At 40.0% G+C, this 13,030-nt stretch overlaps 1 protein-coding gene across 1 annotated transcript in view; it reads right to left on the reverse strand.

The window, feature by feature from the left end:
- The window catches only part of cd276 (CD276 molecule), an 85,894-nt gene that overhangs the window by 15,903 nt on the left and 56,961 nt on the right, over positions 1–13,030 (reverse strand). The window contains exon 6 of the mRNA XM_084720238.1: positions 9,951–9,992. Within this exon, the coding sequence (XP_084576364.1) occupies positions 9,951–9,992 (42 nt within the window). The remainder of the gene's footprint in view (positions 1–9,950; positions 9,993–13,030) is intronic.

The following is a 13,030-nucleotide window of genomic DNA, read 5'->3' on the forward strand; positions in this document are numbered from 1 at the left end:
TATTGTATCACTTAAAGATCTTTGAGCAATAAAACTATTGTACAATGGTCATGTCACCATCAATGTAGCTTTTGTAACTTCCATGTTTATTGTGTCATGGACCAAAGCAACATTACAGGCTTGGTAGTTGTTTATTGTGTCCCCTCCTCCTTCAGCAACCCCTCCTTGTCCTCCTCTGCTCCATCTCTGTGCACCAACCTTGCCATGGCTAACAGGAAGCAGAGGGCACAGCGCTTTATTTAATTAGTCACAGCAGCTGAGTGCTCATGTGGAACCAAACAGGGGAGGCAGATTGGGGTAGTGAGATGGATAGGCACTCTCCCACCGGGCCTTGGCTGTGCTGTCAGAGGAGCGTAGATTACATGACAGAAGGGGGAATGAGGGGGTGGGGGTTGGATGGCAGGAGGATGTAAATGGCGTCTGTACAGGGGGATTCATCCCAGGAAAAGGATTGCCTTCACTCCTGAAGTACCCCTGTCCCCTCACAAAAACACTCTTTACACTTTACTTTTGTCTAATATGCAAACCAGCCAGCGGTGGGACTGGCCTGTTGTTGTGATGCGCAGCGCTGAGTGGTTTGACTGCTTTTATTAACGGTGACAACACTCATTATTCCAAATGATTTAGGAGCTGCTATTTTTCTTCTATCTCTTCTGACAATGATCAGGTGGCCTTTTCCTCACGGACCAGCAGATAACCTCTGAGAGGTTGCGAAAGTACTTCATTGTGCAGCACATCCTTGATGAGTTTCATCACAAACTCAAGGCAAAGGAGAAAAAAAAAGTTTCAAAACAACTGTCAATCTTCTTTTGTAATCTAACACTTTCTAACATTGAGGGTAAGCTTGGGTGATAAACTGATAGAGATATGCATTAGCAGTAGACATGTCATTATTACCACAGATGTACTGATCCACTTATTTTTGGTTTCAGTCCATTTCTGAATTTTGATATCTGTCTATACAATACAATGCCGATACCAGGACCTTTTTTCTTGATGTTGTTGAAGACAAAATCTGTATTATATTTACTGTAATAACTCACAGAATGGCCATGATATGTCATCAGAGATAAGCAAACATGTTAAGTTGAAAAACTTATTTCTCTGACAATAACAATCATTTCATATTTCTATTCTGGCCTGTAACTTGTGTTACTATTTGCTCATTTCATGTTAATTAGAGCACAAATTAATACTGAATCTTTGCAGAATGAGTAAGTGTCTGTTTATGAATCATAAGAAATCATGAATATTTTTTTAGAAGGAGCAAATGTTTATAACGATTAAACTGAGTAATATGTTAATGGAGTCTGGCAGGCAGTAAGGCAGGCAGTCACTCAAAATCAAACCCCTTCAGCTTTACATTGACAGACAGCTGACAGTTATAAACAGCTGATCAACTAACAGTGTAGGACTCATCGTTGCTTGTTATTGTAAACATAGCAGTGTTCCTGCAGCCTACCTGAGCTTTCTCAAGTGTAGTGAGAAGGGAGCGGAGGGAAAACAATTCAAACACAGACTATATATTAAATAGGAGTTCACCCTTTTTAATATACCGGCTATGACTCCAAATCACTATTTGGACTGCAGCGCTCATTTTTGGATGCGCAATTGTTACATATTGCTCCCTTAACATTGTTCCATTTTGCTCCTTGTTCGGTTGTACCGTCAACACATGACAACAACAGAAACAGTGTGGAGTGACAAAATAAGTGCAGACAGAGAGGAAATTGTGAATTACAAAAGACAGGTCACTTTGCCAGTATGGCATTTTTTGTTCTTTTTAAGTTGGGCAACTATCAGAGGATGAGGGCTTCAGACATCTGGAGGGAGTTGAGAGACAACTCACTATTGTAATAGTTTTCAGCTGTATTGCCCAGATCTAGTTTAAGGTATGAGATATACAGAAATAACAAGAGAAAGAAGCAACCATGGGAAATATTTATGTGCACATAATTAGCGAATTCAATGTTATGTGAAACCTATATGATTCATATGATAAGAGGTTTTTAATTCCCATTATTATCCAACCAGTGTTATTTGGCCTTCAACATTAAAACAGAATCTCTCAGCGTTCACCCTTGGATAAAACACAGTACTAAACATGTAGCTTAGTGCACGGTGCTGAACCAGCAAGGAACATGAGTGCAGCACTTCAATAATGTGTGTGCAACTATGAAAGCAATGGTGTGCACGGAGTTCTTTTAATTAGAGCTCTTGAAGTTATCCAGTGACCCACATCTAATAATGAAGGCAACATGAATGTTCTATTTACATATCTTTAGTCAGTAATGTGTGACCGTTGGGAGTGCCCAGTGGATAAGTATGCGGTGCCAGTGAAAAGAGGGGACATGTCAAGCAGAGCTGCCTGAGGCTGCTTTCCAAGGCCCTCTCAATTCCAGCTGTAGCAATGTGGAATGGTATGTTCATGACCTGCAGGTCTGTCAAACTGGGTTATGTTATAAGAATACCGCATGCAACTTTTAATAAGCCTTGGTCTGGTAATGCCATGCAGCCAAGGTTTTTCTGTGTGCCATTATACCTCAACCACCTGCAGCCTCTACATTTGGTTGTTTACATTGGGCTTAAATCAATTATATCAATACAGTAAATAAGAAAACAAAAATAACTTAAAGGTGCCCTGTGGATTTTATTTTTGTAAATACACAAAAGTTGTGTTTACATTCAGTTTTGCACACCAAAGCCTTCTCAGCAACTAAGTGTTGAGTGCATTTTCTTCCTCATGAAAAATCTGCCAGGCCAATTAAAAAAAATTAATTAATTAATTTTACATAAATGTTGGCTTGTTAGTACAGCCAAACTGATATTATCAGCATGATACCGGCCTATCACAGCTATACCAGCCTGTATCAGCATCAACATTTATATTGTCCATTATGGACCATTTCTTTTATTTTTGCAGGCATTATTTGATGTATATTTGATCATTTTTCTTAATTTTAAGTTTAATATACATATATATATATTTTAGCTCTATTTGTGTCTTTTTAATGCACAGTTATTTGTAATTATTAGTATTTAATTATTATAGTATAATTATTATTATTATTATTATTATTATTATTATTATTATTATTATTATTATTATTATTATTATTATTAATGTTTATTGTTAAATTGTAAAATATGTTGCCTCTCTTACATACCTTCATCACAAGTGCTTGATAACAAGATTTGAGTGGCCATTACAATATAGTGACATACATAGTGACATTACTAATATATCGATATTGGAATTTTTTACCCCTCCAAAATACGTACATATATCATTACCAGCATCTGCAATCCAGTATTGGCGCCTTGTTTAGTTTGTGTGTTACTGCCACCAACTATCACTCAGTGGAATAGTGTGTGTACATCTAGAGGATGTGCATCACATCAACCACAGATGAACAAAATGGGACCTGCTCATAATAACATCACTCAGTAGAACTACTAGTGGTCAAAATCTCCACAGGATGCCTTTAAAGTCCAACAATCAAGATTAAGGAACAACCTGATTTTACAAAACCAAATTTAACATATAATTTCTTACCTTATTCTTAATAATCCAATTTCCTACAATGCAGTTTTATGGTTAAATGGACATGAAAAAAAAAAAAAAACAACTGCCTAACTATACTCTAATTGACTGTATAATGGCTTATATTGCCAGAGGCAATAAAAATATGTATATAATATAACAAACATACAGCCATACTCCTTCCTTTATTCATTCATTCAACATGCTACACTTTTAGTACCACAAGAGACATAAGGTGAATATAATGTTCCTCCAGTGTAAAGGTGTTGTATTTTCATTGCTATGTGAATAACTCAATAGACAGGACAGAGGGAGGATATAATCAGCCCAGAGGTGACTTTGACTCTGGTACAGCTGTCCTTGTTTCTGTCTGTCTGCTCAGAGTCACCTTTATACAGCCTCAGCTAGCTAGTTTCTTGAAATTAACACGTTTAGGGTGATGAGCTACCGGACTCACAGCTCTAATATGATTTTAGCAACTGTCATCCATCTTTCCGTGGTGGCCTTGGCATGAAGGAGTCAAAAGATGGTGAAGGTTGGAGCTTCCTTCTAACATCAAATTTAAAAGGCCCGATATTCCCTAATCTTCCACCTTCAAGGGACCTCGCTTCGGTTAAAAAGGGTTAATAAAACCGTTTTTCACATGGAGCTCCCTTTTCAGAGGGCGTGTCAAATTGTTCTCTCCGACAATTCTTTGTCTATGAAAGAACTGGGTCACTGACTAACAGTCTCTTCCAGGGGCCTCGTTGCTAAGGCCTGACTCCTTGGAGTCCAGGATTTAGGGAGACAGGGGCTAGTGCACACAAACTAAAGCCAGCTTCTGACAGGAGGAGCCGCACTTGCGTGACTGCAGCCCCCTCTAAACAGCACATCATGCTCAGATTACTGAACACATTTCAGGGAGGAGGTGGGGAGGTGAGGGATGAAGCCAGCAAGAACTGAACACACTGCTCATCTCTGCATGTGCATGTAGATTAGTAGTGTAACAGTGCTTTTTTTTTCTGTGTATGCTGTGCGTGTCCTTTTGCATGCTTGTGTAGACCTATGAGTGTGTGTTTGTGTGTGCAAAAGGGTTGCTGTTGGCTTTAGCACTTGCAAATAAATCCAGAATTTGAGCTCCACTGTTTGTTAAACATTATTTGCCTCTGCTGTAAAAGCAACAAAGGGATCCTACCCCATTGCAAATGAATGAGCCCAGGTCCCTAGTTATCACTGGTTATTGTTCAAATCAGGCTGGCTTTGAAAGGGGAGGCACGCTCTCCTTTGGACAGCTCATTAAGATAACACACAAACGTGGCTCCCCATCATCCTGGGTTTATTAAAGTGGGGCTCATTTCAGCTCCTTTGTCTCATGCAGGAACCTCTGCCTTTGTCAGCGCAATTGGAGCCAGATGGCAAAACAAAGCTGCCTGTCTGGAGTGCTTACAGAGTGATCTCAGAAGGCAGAGCCATTAGCTTGACTTCACCAGCTCACCGCCCGCAACGTCCACCTGGATCAACCAGGTGCATGGGCGATGACGAGAGGCAGAGAGAGCTAGGGTGGCTGCAAGTTGCTGTCTTGTCACAAGAGCACAGACATACTACAGCCCTCCCAGCTCTGCTCTCCTCTGCCCCAGCCCCGTTAGCTAAAGCTGAACTATTAAGTCTCACTAGTTGTGGGATGGCTGACCCCGCTCCTGGCTGCACAGATCTCTCTGAAACATTCATGAGAGAGGCATTAGAGAATAAAAGTCATTGTCCCCCTTCACTCAGAGACTCTCCTTCACCTCTCAGCTTATTAAAATCACATGGTATTAACTTTGCCGTTCACAGAAAGGCTAAATAATTCAATCAGACTAAAGAAGGAGTCAAATGAATAACTCTAATGACATTAACGCTTGAGGGAGAACCGCTCAGGACTGTGAGGGGGTAGTCGCTGAGGCTGGGCAGGCAGAAGAAGCTTGCTCTGCTTGCTAATGGCAAAATTAATTCTGGACTCATAAGGTCATAAGCACAAAGCAAAATTTCACATCAGTCTAATCACAGAAAAAGAAACACACACTGAAATATTTTGCCCTAGTTCACCAACATTATTGTAAAGCAAAAGATGTGTAAACTTTATTAATGCTAATCAGCAAATATCAACATGCTAACACCAAGTGTGATCCAACTGTAATGTTACCCATAGGTTATTGGCATTATGGGGGTTGCCATCTTGTTCTTTTGCACCAGTACTGATGAGAGTGTGGAACCGGTGGGTGACATACTTTGACCTTTCTCATTTTGTAATACACTAAAATATGTTTCTGAAAACATTTTAAGCAAAAAATGGGTTATGCAGTAGCAGAACCTTCTTTTATATTTTATCAGCAATGCCTAGTTGGACAGGTTGGTCTGAGTTTCATGATCCCTGCATGCTGCACTGAACGGACACACTAAAAATGACCACAATCATTAGGTACTGCCGCCCAAAAGGAACCGCTGTTTTATCATCTATTTCACTCAAGATGGGCCCCCTGCTGGCCATGAGAAAGAATGTATGTTTAAGGCACCACTGCATCGGCTTCACTTTTCAGACCCGTAAGCTGCATCCACTATCTAGTGTACAGTCTATGGCTAACATACCAAACTAAGTTGATGAGCATGCTAAACGTTATTATGTTAGCACTGTCGTTGTGAGAATGTTAAAGGACAAATCTGTGATATATTTACTGTAGTAAATCATAAAATGACTACGATATGTCATTACAGTTAGTGTCTGTTCATGAGTTGTAAGTTATCATAAATGATCTTGTAGAAGTAGCAGATGTTTATAACAGTTAATTGAGCAATATGTTGATGGTGTCTGGCAGGCAGACACCATCAAGTCCAGAGTGTGTACTTTTGTAGCAGTGGGTTTTCGTTTTCAGGATAACGAGCTTAGCTTTACATTGACAGACGAATTACATAAATCGTTATAAACAGCTGATGAAGTTGCAGTTTAAGAGTGGTCCTCTCTTGTTACTGTCAATTTGCGATGTTGCATGTGTCCTGTGCTCCTGCAGAGTTCCTGCAGCGAAGGAGAGGTCGAGGGGAAACATCAACTGCATCAACCATAGACTATATTAAATAGGATCTCAATCTATTTAATATAGCGTCTATAGCTCCAACTGGCTATTTTGTCCACCTGAAATGTCACATGTTGCTCCTTTAAAATGTTGGTGTTGGCCTTCAACCCAAAGCAAATAGCAAAGATAGTTACTTCTTCCTTTTTAAACTTTATACAAGTTGAACATTATGATGTTAGCATTGTCATTGTGAACATGTTAGCATACTGACATTAACATTTACCTTGAAGCATTGCTCTACCTTACACGGCCTCAGAGAGCAACTAGCGTGGCTGTAGACTCTTAGTCTTATTCATCTTTATTTCCTCCTTTAAACGCTCGGCTCTGAACAATTGTGAAATGTCTCCTTCCCGAAGGGCAAAATTTCTAAATGTGGAATATTGTTCCTTCTGGGCATTGCCTTTGTTGAATGATTTAGTTAGATCTGAAAGAATAGTGACTTGCCTGTGCAGCGCTAAGCAGTGCACAGACTGTCACAGGTGATGTCTGTCCATTTTGCTGGATTATTCATCATAAAAATTCAAAGCGTCTTATTCCAGGCGACAACAATATGCATAACACATTTCACCCAGGACTCAGTGCAAAATCAATTCGGCTTGGTAAACAGGATCATTTGAGTGCAGGACACGGCAGCAGCGCTATTGTTGGCATTTTGTGCAACTTGGAACTTGTGGAACTTGTTACCATTAAATTTATAGACAAGATAGATTTCACTATTATAGCTGTAGCTTTGGGGGAACGTATAATGTAAAACAGCTTGTTGGCATCACTAAATTAGTGCGCCCATCTCCCTCTCTTGCCTGAAACACACACACACACACACACACACACACACACACACACACACACACACACACACACACACACAGTCGAAGAGTTATGCCACTGGGTTTCTGTTGAATGGATTCGGTGCTTGAAGCTGGTCTCATTTCTCACGTGCACTCATGCTTCATCAGCGTTCACTCACACTTCAGTAAATAAACTTAGCATTCAGTTACTTGTTCTGTTGGGTCTGTACCATCCTGCCACCTGGACTTCTTTTTTGAAAGAAGACAGACTGAAATGTGGGTGATTTTTGTGGTATTCGATATTTGTGTTACATTACTGCTTTGCACATAGTAAATAATATGACATATGTGTTCTTCTAGATCAGAGGTCTCAAACTGCCCAGAAAAAAACATTGCCTGTTCAGCAATATTTCTCCATCAGCAAACACAGTGGGAGAGCAGATCAGAAGTTATCAAGTGACATTTATAACCAGTTACGTGACAAAACTAGAGTTTTCACCCTGTGGTGTTTGATGAAACAAGACAAAACCAACAATGCTCAGTTAGCCATTTTCATCAGGAGTGTAAATGACCAATTCATAGTGACAGAAGAATCACTGAGTTCAATGCATGGCTATATAAAATATATATGGCAGTTTGTACTTTTTTAGTATGACACCAATGTGTTAGTTATGGAAACAAAAAAGTAAATCAATAGAAATTTCTTGCAGTAAGTAAACGCTGGAGTGGCCCCATGCCAATCTGAGTTTTAGTCCCCTCTATACAAACACAGTATGTCCCTGCAACATTGTTACTATGACATTACAGTTACAAAGTTACCATTAGTTATGGTACATTGTTGAAATATTACAATATAACAGATATTCAATGGTATTTTTGCAGCATCTGTTCAACACCCTCTACGTGACATTTCTTGTATTTTATATAATGATGTTGTTGCAACATTGGTAATACATTTAAACATCTCCAGAAATTGGTGGAAACATTGGGATAATATATCGGCAGCATTTAAAAAAACCTGCTGGTAATGACCCTCTGGGATTTCACTTGGTAACTTGCTACAATGTCATGTCACAAAAATTATGTTGCAACTACTTTCCTGAAACATATCGGCAACATCTAAAATAATTTGCTGGCAATAACCCCTCTGGAAATTCACTCAGGAGATTGCTACAGTGTCACATGTGACAAAAGTTGCATTGCAGCTATGTTCCTGCAATGCAGTGTGTTAGCAGGGCTGGTCTAGATTGAAGTTTTCCATGAGATTTTGCATGTGTAAAGAACTGATTGTTGTGTTTACACCTTCATTCTGCTCAGCCTCTCTACTTTCTTTTCTTGGTCGATTCTGATTTCCAATTTTTTTTAAGGGTCTGACCTGCCAATTCCAATTTTGGTGGATTCTGATTTTCAGTCTTTGTAAGAATTGCTACAATTCAATGCTAAGCAATTGACGGCATTCACAAACATTTTTGCAACTTTTCTTGTAAAAAATTAAACTGGATGTTCATAATAAAACACTGACTATTAAACATTCATTAAATACTATTTAAATTTTCTCCAAAGTCTTCCAGGTTATAACCAGACCTTATTATAGTTTTATATTAAGATTATGAATAGGGGGAATGCGGGATTTTGCGGGACACGATTTCACGTGATCTCCTGTGGAAGCAGATGTAAACAAACAGGAGACTGAGGCGGTGCAACAGTTTGCTGCAGTAAAACTTTGCCGTGAGACAGATGCAGAAGTTAAATGAGTCTGGATGAGAAAATGTTTGAGGAGACACATCGACACAGGTTGTTTATTCTTCAGCCAGAACAGGAGGTGAGATTTTAACTGTCCCTCTGTGAACAGCAGTCTGCTGCTGGCTAACATTAGCCTGAAGAGCTAGAGCGTTTACGGCTGTTCTGTGACATTGTCAGCTGCTCTGTCTTGTTATAGACTGTCTTTCTTCTCTTTATCCTGTTCTTGGAGTCTGTTGCTAACACCATCTTCAAGCAAGCATGTGTCTGAGTGTGTGTAGCTGTTATCAGCACTGTAGTGGGTGTGATATCACGGTCAGTTTGTCTGCTGCGTGCGTGATGTGACCATTGTGCAGAACTTGTGTGTGACAATAACAGGCACAGAATCGGACATGTGATGCTGACAGGCCGGTCACCGGTCAGGGCCGGTCATGCTGAAAACTGGCCGGTTCCGGTCTCTGGCCGGTTGATCAGTGCATCCCTAACTAATTAATTTTTTCAGTTGTTTTCGGTGGATAAAGTGCAGTGTTGCCTGTTCCTGACAGTGTTTACAGCCCTGCACGATTACACAGCTCACAGTGGTGAATGCAAAAGATTAAACATATTTAAATTTTTCAGTATCAGTTCTACCTAAAGGATGTGAAACTTAATTACGTGGATATTTCCAGCTGCTGCTTTTTCCTGACCAGCATTTTCCATGAGTGCCGGCACAGCTGCAGTGCTAGTTAAAACATACAGCCGGTCCCTGATGTACACTGAGGCTGAGGTTTGACCAGGTGTGGATTGGCTGACCTGTCTTTGACTCCTCTTCTTCCAGCTCCTTGGCCTCTTCAGCTGTGGGGAAGACAGAGGAGTCATTATCAGTGGGCGCCACAGTACAAAGGCAGGCACACAATGTAGTCACTTCATCACAAGCCTATGGTGAGCTGATCCTTCACAGCTCAAAGGACAAGCTGCAGTGAGAGAGCTATATGACGACCAAGCTGCACACAATGGTGCCCCCACCATATAATACACACACATACACACAGCACACACGCAGAGCCATACCCACCCCTTCACCTCTTATCCAGCCCTTTCACAAAGACAGTAATCACATTAGGCTTTAGCTGCTGGCTCTCTGAAAACCCACTGTCAACAGAGTTAGGGAGGCAACTCAGTGATGGCTGTCACACTTACATACACACATGGCATGCATGTGCGCACACACATACAGGCTAAAAATAGGCCTGTGACAGGGTAGCCAAGCGGCTGATATTAATTCTATGACACCATTTTCACCACATTTGGGCCTGAGATCCACTATTTAGTGTCTGAGACACAAGTTTAAAATGATAATTGAACTAAATTTAATGTCAAGGCATCACAATTCATTTATTTGTCTAGATTGTTTATATTCTTGTACATTTGCCCGATTTTACTTGACTTTGACAGCAGAGACTAAAATCCTCTGGGGAAATTAAGCAAAAATCCTTATTATTACAGCAGCAGAACATGCTGAGTTTCCAGATTTCCAGTCTATAAAGTGTGCATTGGTCTACCCACAGCACATTCTTTAGTTTCTCTTCTGTGTTTTGTTGTCTTTTGAAATCCAATGTTATAGAATCACATACATTATTATTCTCAGTGAATGTCATATTACTACCACCATTACCACACTGTCACTGCGGGTGTCAAGATGCCATTATATTGGCAGCTTTGAACTGGAAATCCAGAATACCACTTTAGTTAACCTTTTGTGTACATTTTGAGAATAAAAGCACCCTGGTTGCCATTTTTCCATGGCAATGGCACTGCATTCAAGCATTTTTATTTTAGTTTAGTTTAGCTATTTTTTTTTTCAGCTTTATTGCTTTTGCCGATGACAGAAATACACTCAAAGGGCATTGGAATAAGGAAGTATAATGTCTGGATTAAGAGCAGGGGATTTTAACGATCATTTCCAAGCCAAGCAACGAGAAATCTGTATTTACTTCATTGATGGTTGGTGTTCAAACACAGTCAAAGCTGACTGACAATGTTTACCAGATATATGAAGTATTTAATATTAAGATGTTGACCACATTATCATCACTTTCTTGTTGCTGCTGTTTATATTCCAAAAAGGTTTTTGGAATATTATGTTTTTGCATATTTCTTTTGTAATTTTTATACATTCTTTGAGAATAGGTTTAAACCTTTAATAATTTCTCTTGTGTTCTTTTGATTACCTCAGGAGGATGCATATAAATAGCTGTATACCGTTTCAGTTTCTATTTTATCCTATTCTGTTCACCGAATTATTTGTATATATGTGTGTATATACATGTGTAACATGAAGCGACTACAACTTTCATTTTGTTGTGCAACCCCTTGTTGTATGATGACAAATAAATGATCCCGATACCTCGATACTACACATCTTTAGAAATGTGGTGTAACGTCCACACAGATGTGTGACCCTGTTTACCTTCACCGTTTCATTCAACACCTCCAAATCGACTAAGAGTCCCAACACTGTAGCAGCAGTGAAAATACCTTGGGGGGCAGGGCTTTGATAGGAGAGTGAGGCTCATTTAAAAGCACCTTAAAGTTGGGGTGAAGGCGAGGGCATCCACAGGGCTGGGAGTGAGAACTGCTTCCCTTGTACATTGAGAATGTTACAATTTTATGCCACTATGGGCTATATCCCAAATGTGTGGGGGGTAAGGCTAGTTATGGCTTAAACGCAAAAACTGGACAAACCACATAAAAGACGAGAGTGTCAGGGGACAGAAACGGCTACTCAGTGAAGCCAGAAGAGTGTCACTGCTCCTCTTCATCCTCCCTTCTGCCTCTATGTTTCCCCTGCACAGAAGTGATGAAGCATTGCTGCTGAATCTCTTCTAGCATTGCTGTAACTTCACGAGTGTTTAAAATGTAAGCAAGAGCAAATGGCCACAGTTAGTAAACCTATAGTACTATAAATACGCTGATTAGTGAGCCTAATTAATTCATTGTTACACCCCAGAAACAGCAGGGCCTTCTTCTTTTTTTAAATCCTTTGTGCATATTAGGACATAAGGCTTAATGACAGCAGCGTTTGAGCTGCGTAGGCTTTAATTCATTTTCTCTCCCTTTGAATATCAACTCTTGATGACAAAAATGAAACAATTTTGCTCATTTAAAAGAAATAAACAGCTTTCTTTTGCCAATGTTTTCCAGGGATTTTATAAATGCCTGTTTATTCACAAGCTTTTTCCACATACTGTAGATTTAAAGAGAAATAAATTTACATGTCTGCTATTTCATGCACACAAAGGCAATCAATCACAGTATTTGGTCCGTGGTAAATCTGAGTGTTAACCCCTGTGAAACACATGCATCTCTGTGGTAAAAACCCCGGGGGAAACACTACTTTCCCTCATGACTTTCATCTGCCACACAGGGGATATCCGTCCCCCATCACCTACACATGATCTCCAAGCATAGCTCTGATTAAATCATATGCTTATCTAAATGTAAAATAAGCTTTGGAGAAATGGAACAGTGGCCCTGGATAGGTCAGTGAAAGCATATATTAGATACATAGACACAGTCATTATGTAAGGAAGGACAGAAGAAGAAGAAGAAAAAAAACATGTCAATGAGAAGAGAGTCTTGCTGGTGTTGAGATACAACACTGCCCCTGGAATTAGGCTTTTCACTTCTAGCAGCAATACCACGACCTGCTCTGCTCTGTTGCAATACACGTTCGGGTTCTCCACATACATTATGACAGGGAAGAAAAATGACTTACTCACTTCTCCACTTTTACTGACCCTTCCACCCTCGCTACCCAGACACAGTGAAGAGAGAGTCAACTTCAATCTGGCCATACCCAGGAACGCCATTAAAAGATAAGACAACCACAA

Source organism: Lutjanus erythropterus, chromosome 1, assembly GCF_056507025.1.
Source record: "Lutjanus erythropterus isolate fLutEry1 chromosome 1, fLutEry1.hap2, whole genome shotgun sequence".
In the NCBI taxonomy this organism is placed as follows: Eukaryota; Metazoa; Chordata; class Actinopteri; order Lutjaniformes; family Lutjanidae; genus Lutjanus; species Lutjanus erythropterus.